The 13656-nt window shown below is 49.1% G+C and overlaps 1 protein-coding gene across 4 annotated transcripts in view; it reads right to left on the bottom strand.

Moving 5' to 3' along the window:
• LOC144109466 (excitatory amino acid transporter 3-like) overlaps positions 1-13656 on the bottom strand; it is an 81917-nt gene that overhangs the window by 29836 nt on the left and 38425 nt on the right. The window contains exon 2 of one of the 4 annotated variants that reach the window (XM_077642279.1): positions 8491-8757. The exons of the other annotated variants lie outside the window; for them this stretch is intronic. Within the exon in view, the coding sequence (XP_077498405.1) occupies positions 8491-8520 (30 nt within the window). The 5' untranslated portion in view covers positions 8521-8757. The remainder of the gene's footprint in view (positions 1-8490; positions 8758-13656) is intronic. 4 annotated transcript variants of the gene reach the window in all.

Raw genomic sequence — 13656 nt, 5'->3', positions numbered from 1 at the left:
ATGCATCAACGAAGGGAGAAGTGCGTCAGCACCCCTTCTGTTAACTTGAAAAGAAAAAAAATCAGATTTCTCGATGGCTGATTAGAAGAACCTTGTCACCTAGATTTAAGGTTCCATGCTTTTAACATAAGTATAAGTTTTATATATTAACGTTGCTGCTATAAATTTCTTTCAGTTGATAGCGCCCGTGTGTGTGTCTTCCTTTCTTGGTCCCGTCTGCTGCGCTGTTTCCATGCAAAGAATGTACCAACTAGCCCGGCTTAGTCCTTTGTTGAAATATGAGTCATCCTACTTGATTTATATCCTGAATACGAGTTATGTCCTAGTTGAAATGGATAAGAGGAAATGGGTATGGCCGGTGCATGGCCGGGGTATGGCCGGCGGCTCCTTGCGTGATTGATAATGTAGTTTGTGGGCATGTTTTTCCCGTGGTTCCTTGAGATCCATCGCACGAGTGTTCGTGTTGCTGCTTGCTGCGCCATCTTGTTTTGAGTTTTCGCGACTTCTTATGTGATGTTCCTGCCTTGTTTAAACCTGCAGCCTGCTTGCTTCACTAAAACACGAGGGGACAGCTAAGCTACGCCTTATGATTATGATCCGTAGCTTTGATGGGTTAATGCCAATATATGAAAAATTGCTCATTCTCTGTTTAACATTCATAGATCTCTGGCAGTCCTCATACCACTCCTGGCGCAGTGGCGCAGCGGTTAATGTATGCTCCACTGCCCTGGAATGGCAGGTGCTGCCGCCTGTGGGTCTTATGCGACCCAGGCTGCTCTTCCCGAGCAACTTCTCGCGACCAATCCTTAATTGAACTTAATTGAATGTACATACGACAGTATGTACATAGCGTTTTGTGTGTTTTTTGTTGAGTGCTTTTTGTGTAAATGTTATGGGCCAAAGCCAGGCAATAAAGAAAAAAACTGCCACCTGCCACGGTTTACAGTTTGCTCACAATCCGGTGGGCAGGTTGCGATGACGCCACAAGGTTACGTGAGCCAGGTGGCCCGCCTGCCTCCTAGGTTGCTGCTATGGGGATTTTTGGGGGGGGGGATTTTTCGCTCACGACCAACGACACCGACGCCGGACTTTCTGGAGCACGAGCTCCTTAACGCTGCCGCTTTAAAAACAGCCGGTCGTCGGCGGTTATTCTACCGTGTCTATATTTCTTCGCCACCTTCATATTCAGAGTAGCGCGGCTCAAACCTTCGAGATGAATAACCGGCTCGTCCACACCAGGGTATCACCAGAAGTAATCGTACTCCCGGACCGAGAAAAGGAAGATTGTGTATTACCCGTCATAGACACCTGACGCTTGTATGGAGCCGTAAGAAGAGCGCCGGATAGGGAGGAGGGGGGAAGAAAGAGATCTACCAACCTGCCACATTGAGCGCTTCGCTCGTTCCTAACGAGCATAGCGGCTATTGCGTCACGGAACAAACCACACCGGCTGTTCCGTGACTCAAGAGAAACCGCGCGGTGCCTCCGAAAGACGAAACCGGGTCGACGCCGACGAGGGCGCCACCTTCGATGGCGGCGTGTAGAAGAAGGCGCCCGCAATTCGAACACCCACACCGTCACTCGCAGCTGCGCCCTCCACATTCGAGCGCAGTCGTCTTCTCGTTTCACATGTATGCCGCCGATATCAGGTGCGGAGCCGTATTTGCCGACAGGCGGCTTACACGTGACAGCGAGCTTCTCAGGAGTGTCGTTCACATTGTTCTCGTGATCGGCGTTGCCGACGAGAAGCGCTGCATCCAACGGGGTTCTCGCGGGACGCAGCATGCAGCTGCCGACGACTCGTTCCGCTCGGGCCTACAGTTGTCAACAGAGAATTCACCGGGGGAGGTTTTTTTATAGTTTATTCCAATATCTGGATTCGCGCGTCTGTTATTTAAAGACGTAGACGTACCTCGATCGGTGTTGTGGGATTGTTGACTCAACTGTTCAGGCAGGATAAAGGTCACGGGTTCGATACGGACTGTATTAAAGTTTTGGTTTGACGGCTCCGTGCACGTATGGGGCTCAGTCGTGCGCGAAGAACTCCGATGTGTGTGGGCCTCGCTTTACCTGGAAAACTCCGAGTTTAAATACTCCACGGGGGATGAATTTAAATATGTGCGGCCTTTTTTTCAATAGTTCGTTCACCAGCGGGTTTGAAATGCGTTATCTACACTCTAAACAGAAAGGAGCAAAAGGAAGTTAGTTGTCCCCTAATACAAGAGGGTGCGCGCTACACTCTAAACACAAATACACCTATATGGGAGTAAGAAGGGAATAAAACTGTCCTCTAGCGCACACCCTTTTATAAAAGGGAGTGAGCTAGAAGACAGTTTTACTCCCTTTTTTACTCCTTTTGTTTAGAGTGTAGAGGACACACTCTCTTTTTCCTTCCATATAGGCTTATTTGTTTTTAGAGTGCACAGTGCGGCTGGTTAAGGGTAATCTGCACTCCAAGTTGATGACATGGGTAGAAATTTCCTCCTCATCGCTTCGGAGTATTGGAGTGCAAAGAGTATTACTTGTACTCCTCTGCGTGACATAGCAGCAAACTCGCTGACCGCAGGACTTCTGCAACGCGAGCGCTGTAGGATATTTCCAGCAAGGATGTAACTCTTAGTAGCTTGTTTATTTACTATACGTCCTGGTCAGAGTCTGTAGAGGGTGTCGTATAAGGTTCAAAATATGAAGTCTTTGGAATAATGCAGATAGCATACATGGGTATTCATCACGGGCACTATGCGTAAGAATCGTAAGAATGCGTGAGGCACTATGGGTTAGAAAATGGTCTATAGACTTTATAAATTCCTTATACACTCTGTTGCCTTCCTACGGATATTTAATATTGCCTATTCATAGTCTATGCACTGTCTCTAGATAAAGTCTACTAAAAGTGTGTCGTCATAAATCTACAGATTGTCTGTAACTTGTTTGACTTTATTCACAAAAGTCAATTGCAAGTCTATAGAGTGTTGTGAAGAAATTTTTGAAAGGGTGAAATCCGGATCGCACATGAAGGCGCTAGCGTGTTCGGGGTAGCGGAAATTCGGGGGTGAGACGTCCTGGCGTACAAAATTCGCACTTAAGCGCTCACGCCTGTGACAGCATTGGCTCGTGTGCCACGTTCCATATATACTGTTCTAAAGTTCATATCTTTCAATTTTCAATGCAAACACACTGCCACATTAATGGATCAGACAATTTCCTTCCTAATCGCTCGCTCTTACACACATGCACTCACTCCAAAACGTAACTCCTGCAAGTGAAACCACTAAAGATATCTGACGGTCGTGCAGTATATGTCGAGAGGATAATGGAATCTTTTATGATGAATGATGAAAAAGGCATCATGCGTAAAACAGGGAAGCACGGAGGAAACGACAACTGTCATGCACAGTACGTGACGTCACTAAGAGCTTTTTTATTTTAACATTAAACTTGGACTTATATTGAAATGGATTGAGTTGAGTTTATTTGCCGATCTTGATTTGGGGAGGGCCAAGTATAATAACCGCGAGTGCAGCTTGACAAGTCCGTCGACCAAAGTACATCGATACAAGTCTATCAACAGCATATGCATATTTTGAAATGCATAATGAATTATTATCTTCAATAGGAAAGCGATCATACAAAAGAAAATTCACAGGTGGCTCGTAGAGGAAGCTATAAAAAGCAAAACACTAACCTCGAGCTTTGTGCTATCAGTCAATGCAGCATGCGCTAATTAATCTCTAACAAGTCAGTGTCCTGTTTCGAAAACAGCGCTGAGTGCTTCGTATACGCATCAGAATACGAGCGAAGAGTTTCGTCATTTTGAGGTGCTGAGAAATTAGGCTAATTCAAAAATCACTTTTCAGTCAATGCTTTTTCTTTAATATCTACGTAATTATTGCTGCAGCAACGGGGAAATGCTGGAGATTCAGATCTTTTGATCCGCGTTTTCGTTACCTGGCCAATACACAGGCTTGAGATTAAGTACGCATGTGCTATGCTTAAGCCAACGGGTTGATCTATGCTTAAGCGATGCTCATGCCCAGCGTCACGCGTCAGTACGCTCTGACACCAGAGCCGTGTTCCATTTACGTGTGACGTCATCGCTGCGAAGCGCAAAAAAAAAGGTTATCGCCCTGCATTTTAATGAGCGACATGTGCACTGCGCCTATGTAACAGATGCACGCCATGTGTCGCCATGGCTCTCATCCCGCACTTGGAGGGTTTGAGTGAGCATGAATCTGAACGCGACGTTTGTTTGCGTTTCCTGCGCAGCTGTCGTTGCTGTTGTCATCCTCGTACAATGGCACATGCCCTCACAGGGGGATCGGACAAGAATTGAGATGCACATTTTGCGCTCTCATCGGCGGAGAAGCCCGACGTCATTTTCTTTCTCGTGCTGAGCCCTCGCAGAAAAACGCTGAAGGTGTTTAAAAAATTGGAGGGGGTACTTATGCTTCGCCTAAAGGGTACGACGTGATACCGTTAATAGGTTAGTGCCCATGTATGCGTAATGGGTCATTCTCGACTTTACAGTCATAGATCCCTCGGAGTCATCATATCATTCCTTGCGCAATAGTTGCTGCGGTTACGGGATGAGCCACTGCCCTGCGATGGCAGGTGCTGCCACCGGTGGGGTTTGTGAGACCCAGGTTGTTGTTGTTGTTGTTGTCGTTGTCGTCGTCGTTGTTGTTGTTGTCGTCGTTGTTGTTGTCGTTGTCGTCGTTGTCGTCGTCGTTGTTGTCGTTGTTGTCGTCGTTGTTGTTGTTGTCGTCGTTGTCGTTGTTGTCTGAAGCGATGGCACATTGCTCTTCCCGAGGAACCTCACTCGACTAAGCATTAATTTAACAGCCGCCTGCCACGGCGACAGTTTGTTCACAATCCGAGAAGCAGGTTGTGATGATGTCGCAAGGTCACGTGACTTAAGTGCCCTTGGGATGCTTCTCCTGTAATTTTTCGCTCACAAAGCCGAAGGCGCCGGATTTTCGGCAGAACGGAAGACTTGAAGCTGTCGCGTGAAAACCGTCTTCAGTTTTAGTTCGTGGCGTAACCGGCGATATGTTAGGTCGGACTGGAAAGCGTTTAAATGAGATCTGCAATAGCTTGGCAGATATTCATAGTTCTCTTTCTGTTTTTTAGATCGAGAACATAAGTAAACAAGTCACGTGAAAAACCTAGGCGCGCGAAAAGCTCCAAACGCTTCACAGCTTTGAAAGTGATGAAATGCCTGTCTGGCATACGAGGTAGACTTGTTCACGACGAAGGACAAGGAAAAGATATCGTGATCAATGCACCTGCATATGTTAATATTAACCTGTGAGGTAAAAACCGTTTATTTAATGTGTGGCCTTAGCTCGATTCTTTCATCCTGCCCTTCTCCCCTCTTTGCAAGAAGATACGGGGCAGAATGATTTAGTTCTTAGACTTCTTACCCCTACCGCGCATAAGAACGCGCAACCAGCGTAGCAAAAAGCTAATCACTTCCCGCATCTCTATTGCATCCACCAATGAACCGTATTCTCCCAACACATTCTTTCCACGTAAAACCTTCCGGAACACTAAGCTTGAAGAAGCGAAATTTCAGTGAGCGCAAATCTTTTTTCGAATAACCTTGCAAGGCTTACGGTAAATGATCCTGCCGTGAAAGAGAGCATACTGTCACGCTCAATGAACAAAGGAGACGCGCCAATGCGCTTTTCTCTGCTGTTTTTGTGCTAGGATCGTTCTACTCAGCCTTTACCAACAGCATTAAAAAGTTCTGAACATGCAAAAAGTGCGTTCAGTAAGTGCCAGCAACTGGCAACATCACGAAAGAGTCTGCGCTAAATGCCCCCGTGTTTTGAGTAACGGTTCCGGCCTAGCATCCTCATCCAAAAGGCATCCTCTATTAATTGCATGCATAGTGTGAAGATCTTTTTCGCCAGTGGTTCGACCTATCCGAACTTGCACTTGCGTTTGTTTGGTTATCACAAGGCCCATTTTGCATCATTAACCCCCTAGCGTACGTGGACATAAACATCCTGACATTTCTGGTTCATGACGAATCCACCTCGTCGTGCTTTGTCTCGCACAGCGTGTCCAGTTTAAAACGAGTAGGGCTCGTCAAAATCATTTCTTCAGTTTGTCGACAGATGGCAGCGCGATTACTAAACGACTATTTTGGCACCATTTTCGAAAAAAAAAAACAACCTGAATTCCCGGTTAGCCGAGTGAACATATATTTCCCAAGCCTGGCCCTAGTCGCTGGCCTGTCTGGTATGAGCGGCCAGTGCTGGCAGAGGTATAGGTGATAAGATAATCGGCGAGGTCGCGACGAAGAACATCTCATCGTGCATGGCGTATTTACCCTGGCGTAAGTGGATCCCGTTTACTAAAATGAGGAATTGAAAAATACTTTGAAGGAAGGGAGGAGGTTCAGCCTACACAGTGCATACCGATAGATAGTTGGGCACATTTCTCGAACCAAAAGTGCTCACAAGCCGGCAACAAGATACGCATCAACGAAATGCTTTCCAAGAGAATCATACCTTGTGTTTCGACCTTGCTAACTAATTGGCATTCAGCGCCACGGAATGCTGAGGTACACACGTGCCTTGAGATCGCAATAAGAACGTCGATTTGCTATTGTAGTATTTTTTTTTTCTGCTTGTCGCTTAAGCGCGGGGACAGGGGGGGGGGGGGGGAGGGGGGGGGGCATGTTTAACTTATGCTCGTGTTGACGATAATTAGGGTGAAAGGAAGCTCGATTTCTTAACAACAAAAAAATTACAGCCGATTTAGCTTACTTGGCCAAATGCGAAGTATTGTGCGCTAACGGCGCGTTTCATTTTTCGGTTTGACGCTAGGGTTTCAGGGTCAGGCAAAGATCGGCCAAATCGGTGAGCGGAGACCTTAGTGGTCATCATCATCATCAGCCTGACTACGTCCACTGCAGGGAAGATTGGTTTAGGTTTGGTTTATGGGGGTTTAACGTCCCAAAGCCCGTAGTGAAGGGCTCCGGAAATTTCGGCCACCTGGGGTTCTTTAACGTGCACTGACATCGCACAGCACACGGGCCTCTAGAATTTCGCCCCCCCTCGAAATTCGACCGCCGCGGCCGGGATCGAACCCGCGTCTTTCGGGCCAGCAGCCGAGCGCCGTAACCACTCAGCCACCGCGGCGGCCAAACTGCAGGGAAGAAGCCTCACCCATGTCTCTCCAATTAACCGTTTTTTTTTTTTTGCCAGCTGCACCCAGCCTATGCCTGCAAACTTCCTAATCTCATCCGCGAACATAACCTTCTGCCGCCCCCTGCTACGCTTGCCTTCTCTTGGAATCCACTCCGTTACCCTTAAGGACCAGCGGTTATCTTGTCTTCGCAGTGCATGCCCTGCCCACGCCCATTTCTTCCATTTGATTACGACTAGGATGCCATAAACACGCGTTTGTTCCCTCACCTACTCCACCCGCTTCGGTCTCTTAACGTTACATCTATCATTTTTTTTTATTTCCATGTATCTCGCTACGTTATTCTTAGCTTTAGCTGTATCCTTTTCGTGAGCCTACCGTTGTGGTGGAGCATATACAATTTTGCCAGCGCTTAACGCAACTTAAGAGGGCGCTGCTGTAGCGGTGTGCTCTGGATCATTTGCGATTGGATGGAAGTTGATGAAGACGACATGCGAGACAGAGCGGGAAAGAACGGCGGTTAAGCACGAGAGAGAGAGGTAATCGGCTTCGGCGATAGCATAGTGTTCTCGTGCAGTGGCCAGCGAATCTGATCTGTTCACTTCGCCGCGGGTTCGAAACCCGGTCGCGGCCATGCGCGCACTAAAAATGACCATGGGACAGGACGGAAGGCTCAGTCAGTTTACCAATGTTTCGCCAACAGTTGTCTCTGCCTGGACCGTTCCTGGATTCGACACATTTGTGTCTCGTCGCGAGCGCATACACACGCCAGTTACAGGTATTTATTTCGTTAAGACCTTCGTCTGTCAGGCTGTTTCGAAGTGTGAACGACGCAGACGTTCCACGAATCGGCCATGCTTTAAAATGTCAGTGCATACACTGGCGAATGACCTGAAACGCTGATTTCGGAAATTTGATCGGTCTTGTGTTTCAGTTTCTGTGAAACGAAGAAATTCGCGCAAAGTTGGAGCCATCATTCGCGGAGCTGCTTGAGTCGATTTTCTAGTGAACAGACGCGAATCATCAACCAATCGAGTGGCACTATCTCAGTCAGGCCCGTGCCAGAAATTTTGGTCGAGAGGGGCCCGAAGCATTTTTATAGGGCGAAGCACGGAGAGGGGGGGCGGGGGCAGAGCCCATGCCTATGGGAAGGGGGGGGGGGGGGGGGTTACGTGCCTGCTCTTAGTAAAAATAAACACATCTAATGCGTCACTTTGACTCGGCAGTTTACATCGTTCCTTGAACGCCTGATATGAAGAAATTAGTCAAAGGCCGGAAAAATCCGCGAAAGCAAAAGTAAAAACAAATAAAGAAACCAAACAAAACACTCACGAGCCTCATCGCCGCTGGCCCTTCAACCATCGCTAGCGACGCAACGCGCTCCCGATCCGTCGACAGACAGGTGTGAAGGCTGATGAGAGCAGTTCAAGACTTCCACACTGGCGACGCCTCTCGGCCACAAACGACGAGAAGCGCCAACGAAAAGAAAAACCAACTACAAAGAAAACAGGAGGGCCGTCGTTGAGGGAGAGGGCAGCGGCCTTCTGGGTCATCAGCTGGGCACTTCCCCCGTCGTAAAAACCGGCTTGTCAAACCCGGCTGACGCGGTCCATCATGCGCACTTCGCGTACAGCGCGACTCTATGAGAGGAGCTTGGTCAGGAGCATGCAGCCGGCGCTTTGCAACATGGCTCCCGCGACACATATGTGCGACATTTACAGTCCCACTACGCAATAATTCTCTCTCGCTCGCTCTTTCCACACCGCGCCTCCTGTACGGGCGAATCCTGTCGCGCTGGAACAACAGACGACTTATCTGCACCGCGAAATGGAACGAAGACACGTGAAAAGAAAGAGGGCTGTTCCGCGAAGCATAGCCGTCTGCTCGTGCACTCCATGCGTTGTATGCAGCGGCGAGGCAAACACTATCTCCCCGGTGTTCGCTTGCAGTCGCGGCAGAGAACAGAATAAACAAAAGAAGCAGACAGGCTGCATGCGTATCGGTTGTAATTGTTTCACGAAGAGTGCGCCTCGCTCGCGCAGAGCTCCGGTTTCTTTATGCCGTCCGTCTTTGGCCGTGAAGCCGTGAAGGGCACGCGCAAGGCGTATGTGCTGCAGAATGCGACGACGTCCTGCAACGAACGCGTAAGTTTTTATGCATAATTCTACAGCTCGAACACAGCAGAAGGAACCTGGCTTCGCTGATAATGTGTCAATACAGAGGTATACAGGAACAGCACGTTTCTTGGGCCTCTTTGATTATGGTGAGCTGGTGCTTCCAGTTGTTCCCGACTACAGCCGGGCACTTCAGGGAGGGGGGTGTTAAAAAAAGGGGATGGCCGAACTCGCATATAATTTGTTTGTCAAAGTTTCAGCCTGTAGAACAGTTAGCTGGTACTTGCTCCGGACTAAAAGGAACAGGCGTCATGGTATGCCGTAACGTATAAAGCTCCCAAGTTTTCTAGTGGCTACCCAATAACACTGTTGCCCATAAGGTCTGAGCTATGAGCTATGATCAGAAGTCTTCAGGCCAAAGGGCTTCGAGCCGTCCAGTTGGGCAGTTACGGTACGTCAGATGCAGGAACACTCCGGAGGGGTAGCAAGACTTTTCTTCAAACTCTTCTAAATTTTCTAGCTTCGTGGAAACCGGGCAAACTCGACAGTGCGTCTCAGAAGCTAAATATATGAACAAAGAACTTAGCGTTAAAACAACACGTCGAATAAAATTAAAGGGGCACTTAATGAACGCCGCCTTAAGGGTATAACGCGATACCGTTAGTGGGTGAATGCCCATACACGCGGAACTCGTAACTATCTGCTTATACGTTTATAGATCGCCGGAAGTCCTCATACCACTCCTGGAGCATTAGTGCAAAGGTTAAGCGATGCTCCACTGCCCGGCAGGTTTCATCATACACAGCCACCGGTGGCGCTTGTGAGACACATGCTCCTTCACCAACTAATTCATGGAAAACTAGGCATTTCTCCGGTCCCCTATGTGCAGTTTTCAGAAACTCGTAGAACTCGTCGTCATCATAATCACACTTTAACACCATACTTCCCGCATACTAACGCTTTTAAATTTTCTTTTTTTTTTCTCGAACGATTGACAAATGGAACGCCCTGCCTCTACGTGTTATATCGGCTGTTGATTTTGACAAGGCACACTGTGAAATATTTTAGATATATGTACTACATTAGACAATTTTATTGTTCTGTGTTTTACGATGTAGCTGCTCTTGTATTGAGTGAAAATAGTTTTCTGCCCTCCTTGCCTGGACTCAAATGAAGGTCTTCTGTATTGTGGGAATAAATAAATAAATAAACAAGTTGCTCTTCCAATCAATAACTTAACTGTAACCTGCCACCGTGTGCAGTTCGCTCACAATCCGATGGGCGGGTTGTGACATGGCGTCACGAGGTCACGTGACCTAGGTGGCAGCTGGGCCATCTGCTTCTCTAGGGGATTTTTAGCTCACGCCGCAATTGACGATGACAACGCCGGGTGTTCCGTTGAGAGACATCCTTAACGCTATGGCGTTAAAAAACGTTAGGGCAGGACAGCGCTACTATAGCGTCGTCCTGTTGTCAGCAGGAGGAGGCCGGATTCTTGATTTAAAAGCAGACTCGTTTGTGAAGACTTTACTATGGTTCTATGAGGATCTGCAGAGTGTGGACGGTCGTTCTTGCCGCTTCTCGACTCGGTCGAGTCTCTCATTCTTCTCCCAATGTTCTCGCTTGAAGCATGCTATTTTCGAAGCGGGTAGGTCGGCTGCTCACGTTCCGGCATGCTCCTCGCAAGTCGCTCGCGTGATGCGGAGGCTTGATGAGTTATGAGGTTCATAGTCCGAATGCAGGCGCGGACGCACCTCACGATTGCGTGGCTTGTGCTCAGGAGCATCGAGTATCCTAGTCAGCGGCGGGTCCACGCGTCTCTGAGTTATGATAGGACGAATGAATGTGCAGCTGATCCCCAGTCTGCGTAGCTCGAACTCTGGATCCTTCGTGTTTAGCGGCTCCCTTTCCATAAGCTGTTAACCTTGAAGCCTTTAGCTTGGAGGTCGATGTCTCCTCTTTCATGCCTTGTTCCACGCGGCGCTCATGGCGTGATCCGGAGAGAGTCGGGTGCGGATAAAGATGCGGGTCATTACCTACTTGGCCTATTAACGCTACATTCTTCGTTTAAATAGTGTCTGGTCAACTGGCGATCCAGTCTACTTTGTGAACGTCCAGAAGTTAAACGTTGTAGCTTGAAGACTTTCAAACAAGCCCGTACAATGCGATCCGATAGCGACTGCTCGGTGGTCACGTAGTTTTTGTGGTTCCAGAGCAAGAACTTTCGTTCTTTCGTGTCAATCCTTTATTTTCATGTCGCTGGACGCCGGTCCTTCTGTGGCGAGTGCTCTGCGAGAACTTGAAGTGCGCGAGATTCCGCGAGAACTTCGAGACAAAGTGTCAAGGCCACCCCCAGTGTGGTCAAGTGACATTTCACCCCTCCTGGCAAATGCAGGCCGCCAGGTCGGCTGTTCAGCACACTGAGAAAAGCGAAGCAGACAAGATATGTTTTATCCACAAAGGCGCTGAGCGGCTGCGCGGTTATCAGGAGCCCCAGGGAAGGGCAGCATGCTTATCAGGTGGGAGTAATGGTGCGCACGTCGTAAACATCAAGTTTGCCCATCAATGAGTGGAAGAGTGAGTGAGAACAATAGCTGTTCTGCTCTCGTCAGTCCCCGTGAGTCTGGCTTCTGCGTAACTAGAATCCGCCGAAGGTGGGAAACTTGGGGGAAGTCCGGAGCAGATGGGATTGAAACTTGATTGTCCTTACAATAACTATTATTCGTTTCTAGTTTTGTAGCGATAGCTACACTACGGTAGTATTCCGAGCCTTCGGCGTGGCGGCGCCGTGCCGGTGGCGGCACTGCCACCCTGTGGCGGCTCTGCCACCCTGTGGCTGGGCCGCCCCGCTGTCACGTGGTTGGTCACGTGACGCGGAGCAGCTGCCGGCGGCGCGGCGCCGTGGCTGATCACGTGGTTCGCCACGCGGTTGGTCACGCGACCAAGTTCCACTCGGCCAGCTGTAGCTATCGCGTCACTCCAGGTTTAACGAGAGCTAAACCACCGCCAATTTTTCTAACATCATCCGCCGCGCCGACTGGCTGACCAAGGTGATAATGGCGGCGCGGCGGTGCCTGAATTAACCATCGAAGAAGGTTTGGTTTAGTTTGGGTTAATGAGGTTTAACGTCCCAAAGCGACTGAGGCTATGAGGGACGCCGCAGTGAAGGGCTCCGGAAGTTTCGACCACCTGGGGTTCTTTAACGTGCACTGACGTCGCACAGAACACGGGCCTCTAGAATTTCGCCTCCATCGAAATTGGAGCGCCGCGGCCGGGATCGAACCCGCGTCTTTCGGGTCAGCAGCAGAGCGTCATAACCACTCAGCCACCGCGGCGGCCCCAACGACGAAGGTGGAGAAGGAATAACACTGGAGCAGAACCCTATAGTTGTCTTGCCCTGGCCCTGCTATCGCTCCAGGTAGTACACTACTTCTGTACTTGTATTTTTTGCGCTGTACCTTCCGAACATGCTACTAAAACACCCAAACAGTGCCAACAAGGATGGCAGAGCGCTAGAGTAAGGAGAGGGAGGGTGGGCCGGGAGGGAGTCGTGACGTCATATGAACAGACAACATCAGATCAATGCATGTCACCCGAAAGCATTAACATTTCTGCGTAGAATGCAATGCGGGCGTCGGCACAGTCAAGGACGAACTGTCGAGACGCCTGGTTTATTAAGCGTCAGTAGGGTCAATAGAGTCTCCGCAAGTGTGCAACAACCGAAGTAGTACGCGTTTTTACTGTGCCATGCGACCAGTGGAAAAGTGCGCTACAACTACCACGTGATGCGCACGCGTTCTATTGAGAGGCGTGGCTGAATTAGAATGCTCGGAGTAACGCAGTTCGCCTGCAGTCGCGATGCCAGCGAACAGCGATGTAGTGATTACACACTGACCTTGGTACGCCGAGTACCTATTCCCACGGCACCTCTCCCAGGCGCCATCTTGTTACACGTAGATGATGACAACGAAAGAAAATATTTCTTTGGCACTACCGCAGGGCTGGAACCGGATTAAATTGGGACCCTGTTTTTCATAGGTTCCCTCCACCAGTTGCAGGGTTCCGTGGAGGACAACATAGAATATAAATGGCGTGGGCCTACTTGCTTTAAAGGAACATTAGTTGCATGTTTTCTTCTCTCTAATGGCCGCCGCGGTGGCTCAGTGGTTATGGCGCTCGGCTGCTGACCTGAAAGACGCGGGTTCGATCCCGGCTGCAGTGGTTGCATTTCAATAGACGCGAAATGCTAGAAGCCCGTATACTGTGCGATGTCAGTGCACATTAAAGGACCACAGGTGGTCGAAGTAATACGGAGCCCTCCTTTATGGCGTCCCGCATAGCCTTAATTGCTTTGTGACGTTAAACCCCATAAACCGTCTTCTGT

This window comes from Amblyomma americanum, chromosome 11 (assembly GCF_052857255.1).
Source record: "Amblyomma americanum isolate KBUSLIRL-KWMA chromosome 11, ASM5285725v1, whole genome shotgun sequence".
Taxonomy (NCBI): Eukaryota; Metazoa; Arthropoda; class Arachnida; order Ixodida; family Ixodidae; genus Amblyomma; species Amblyomma americanum.
The sequence above is the reverse complement of the archived record's forward strand: the minus strand, read 5'-3'. Positions and strand labels throughout refer to the sequence as shown.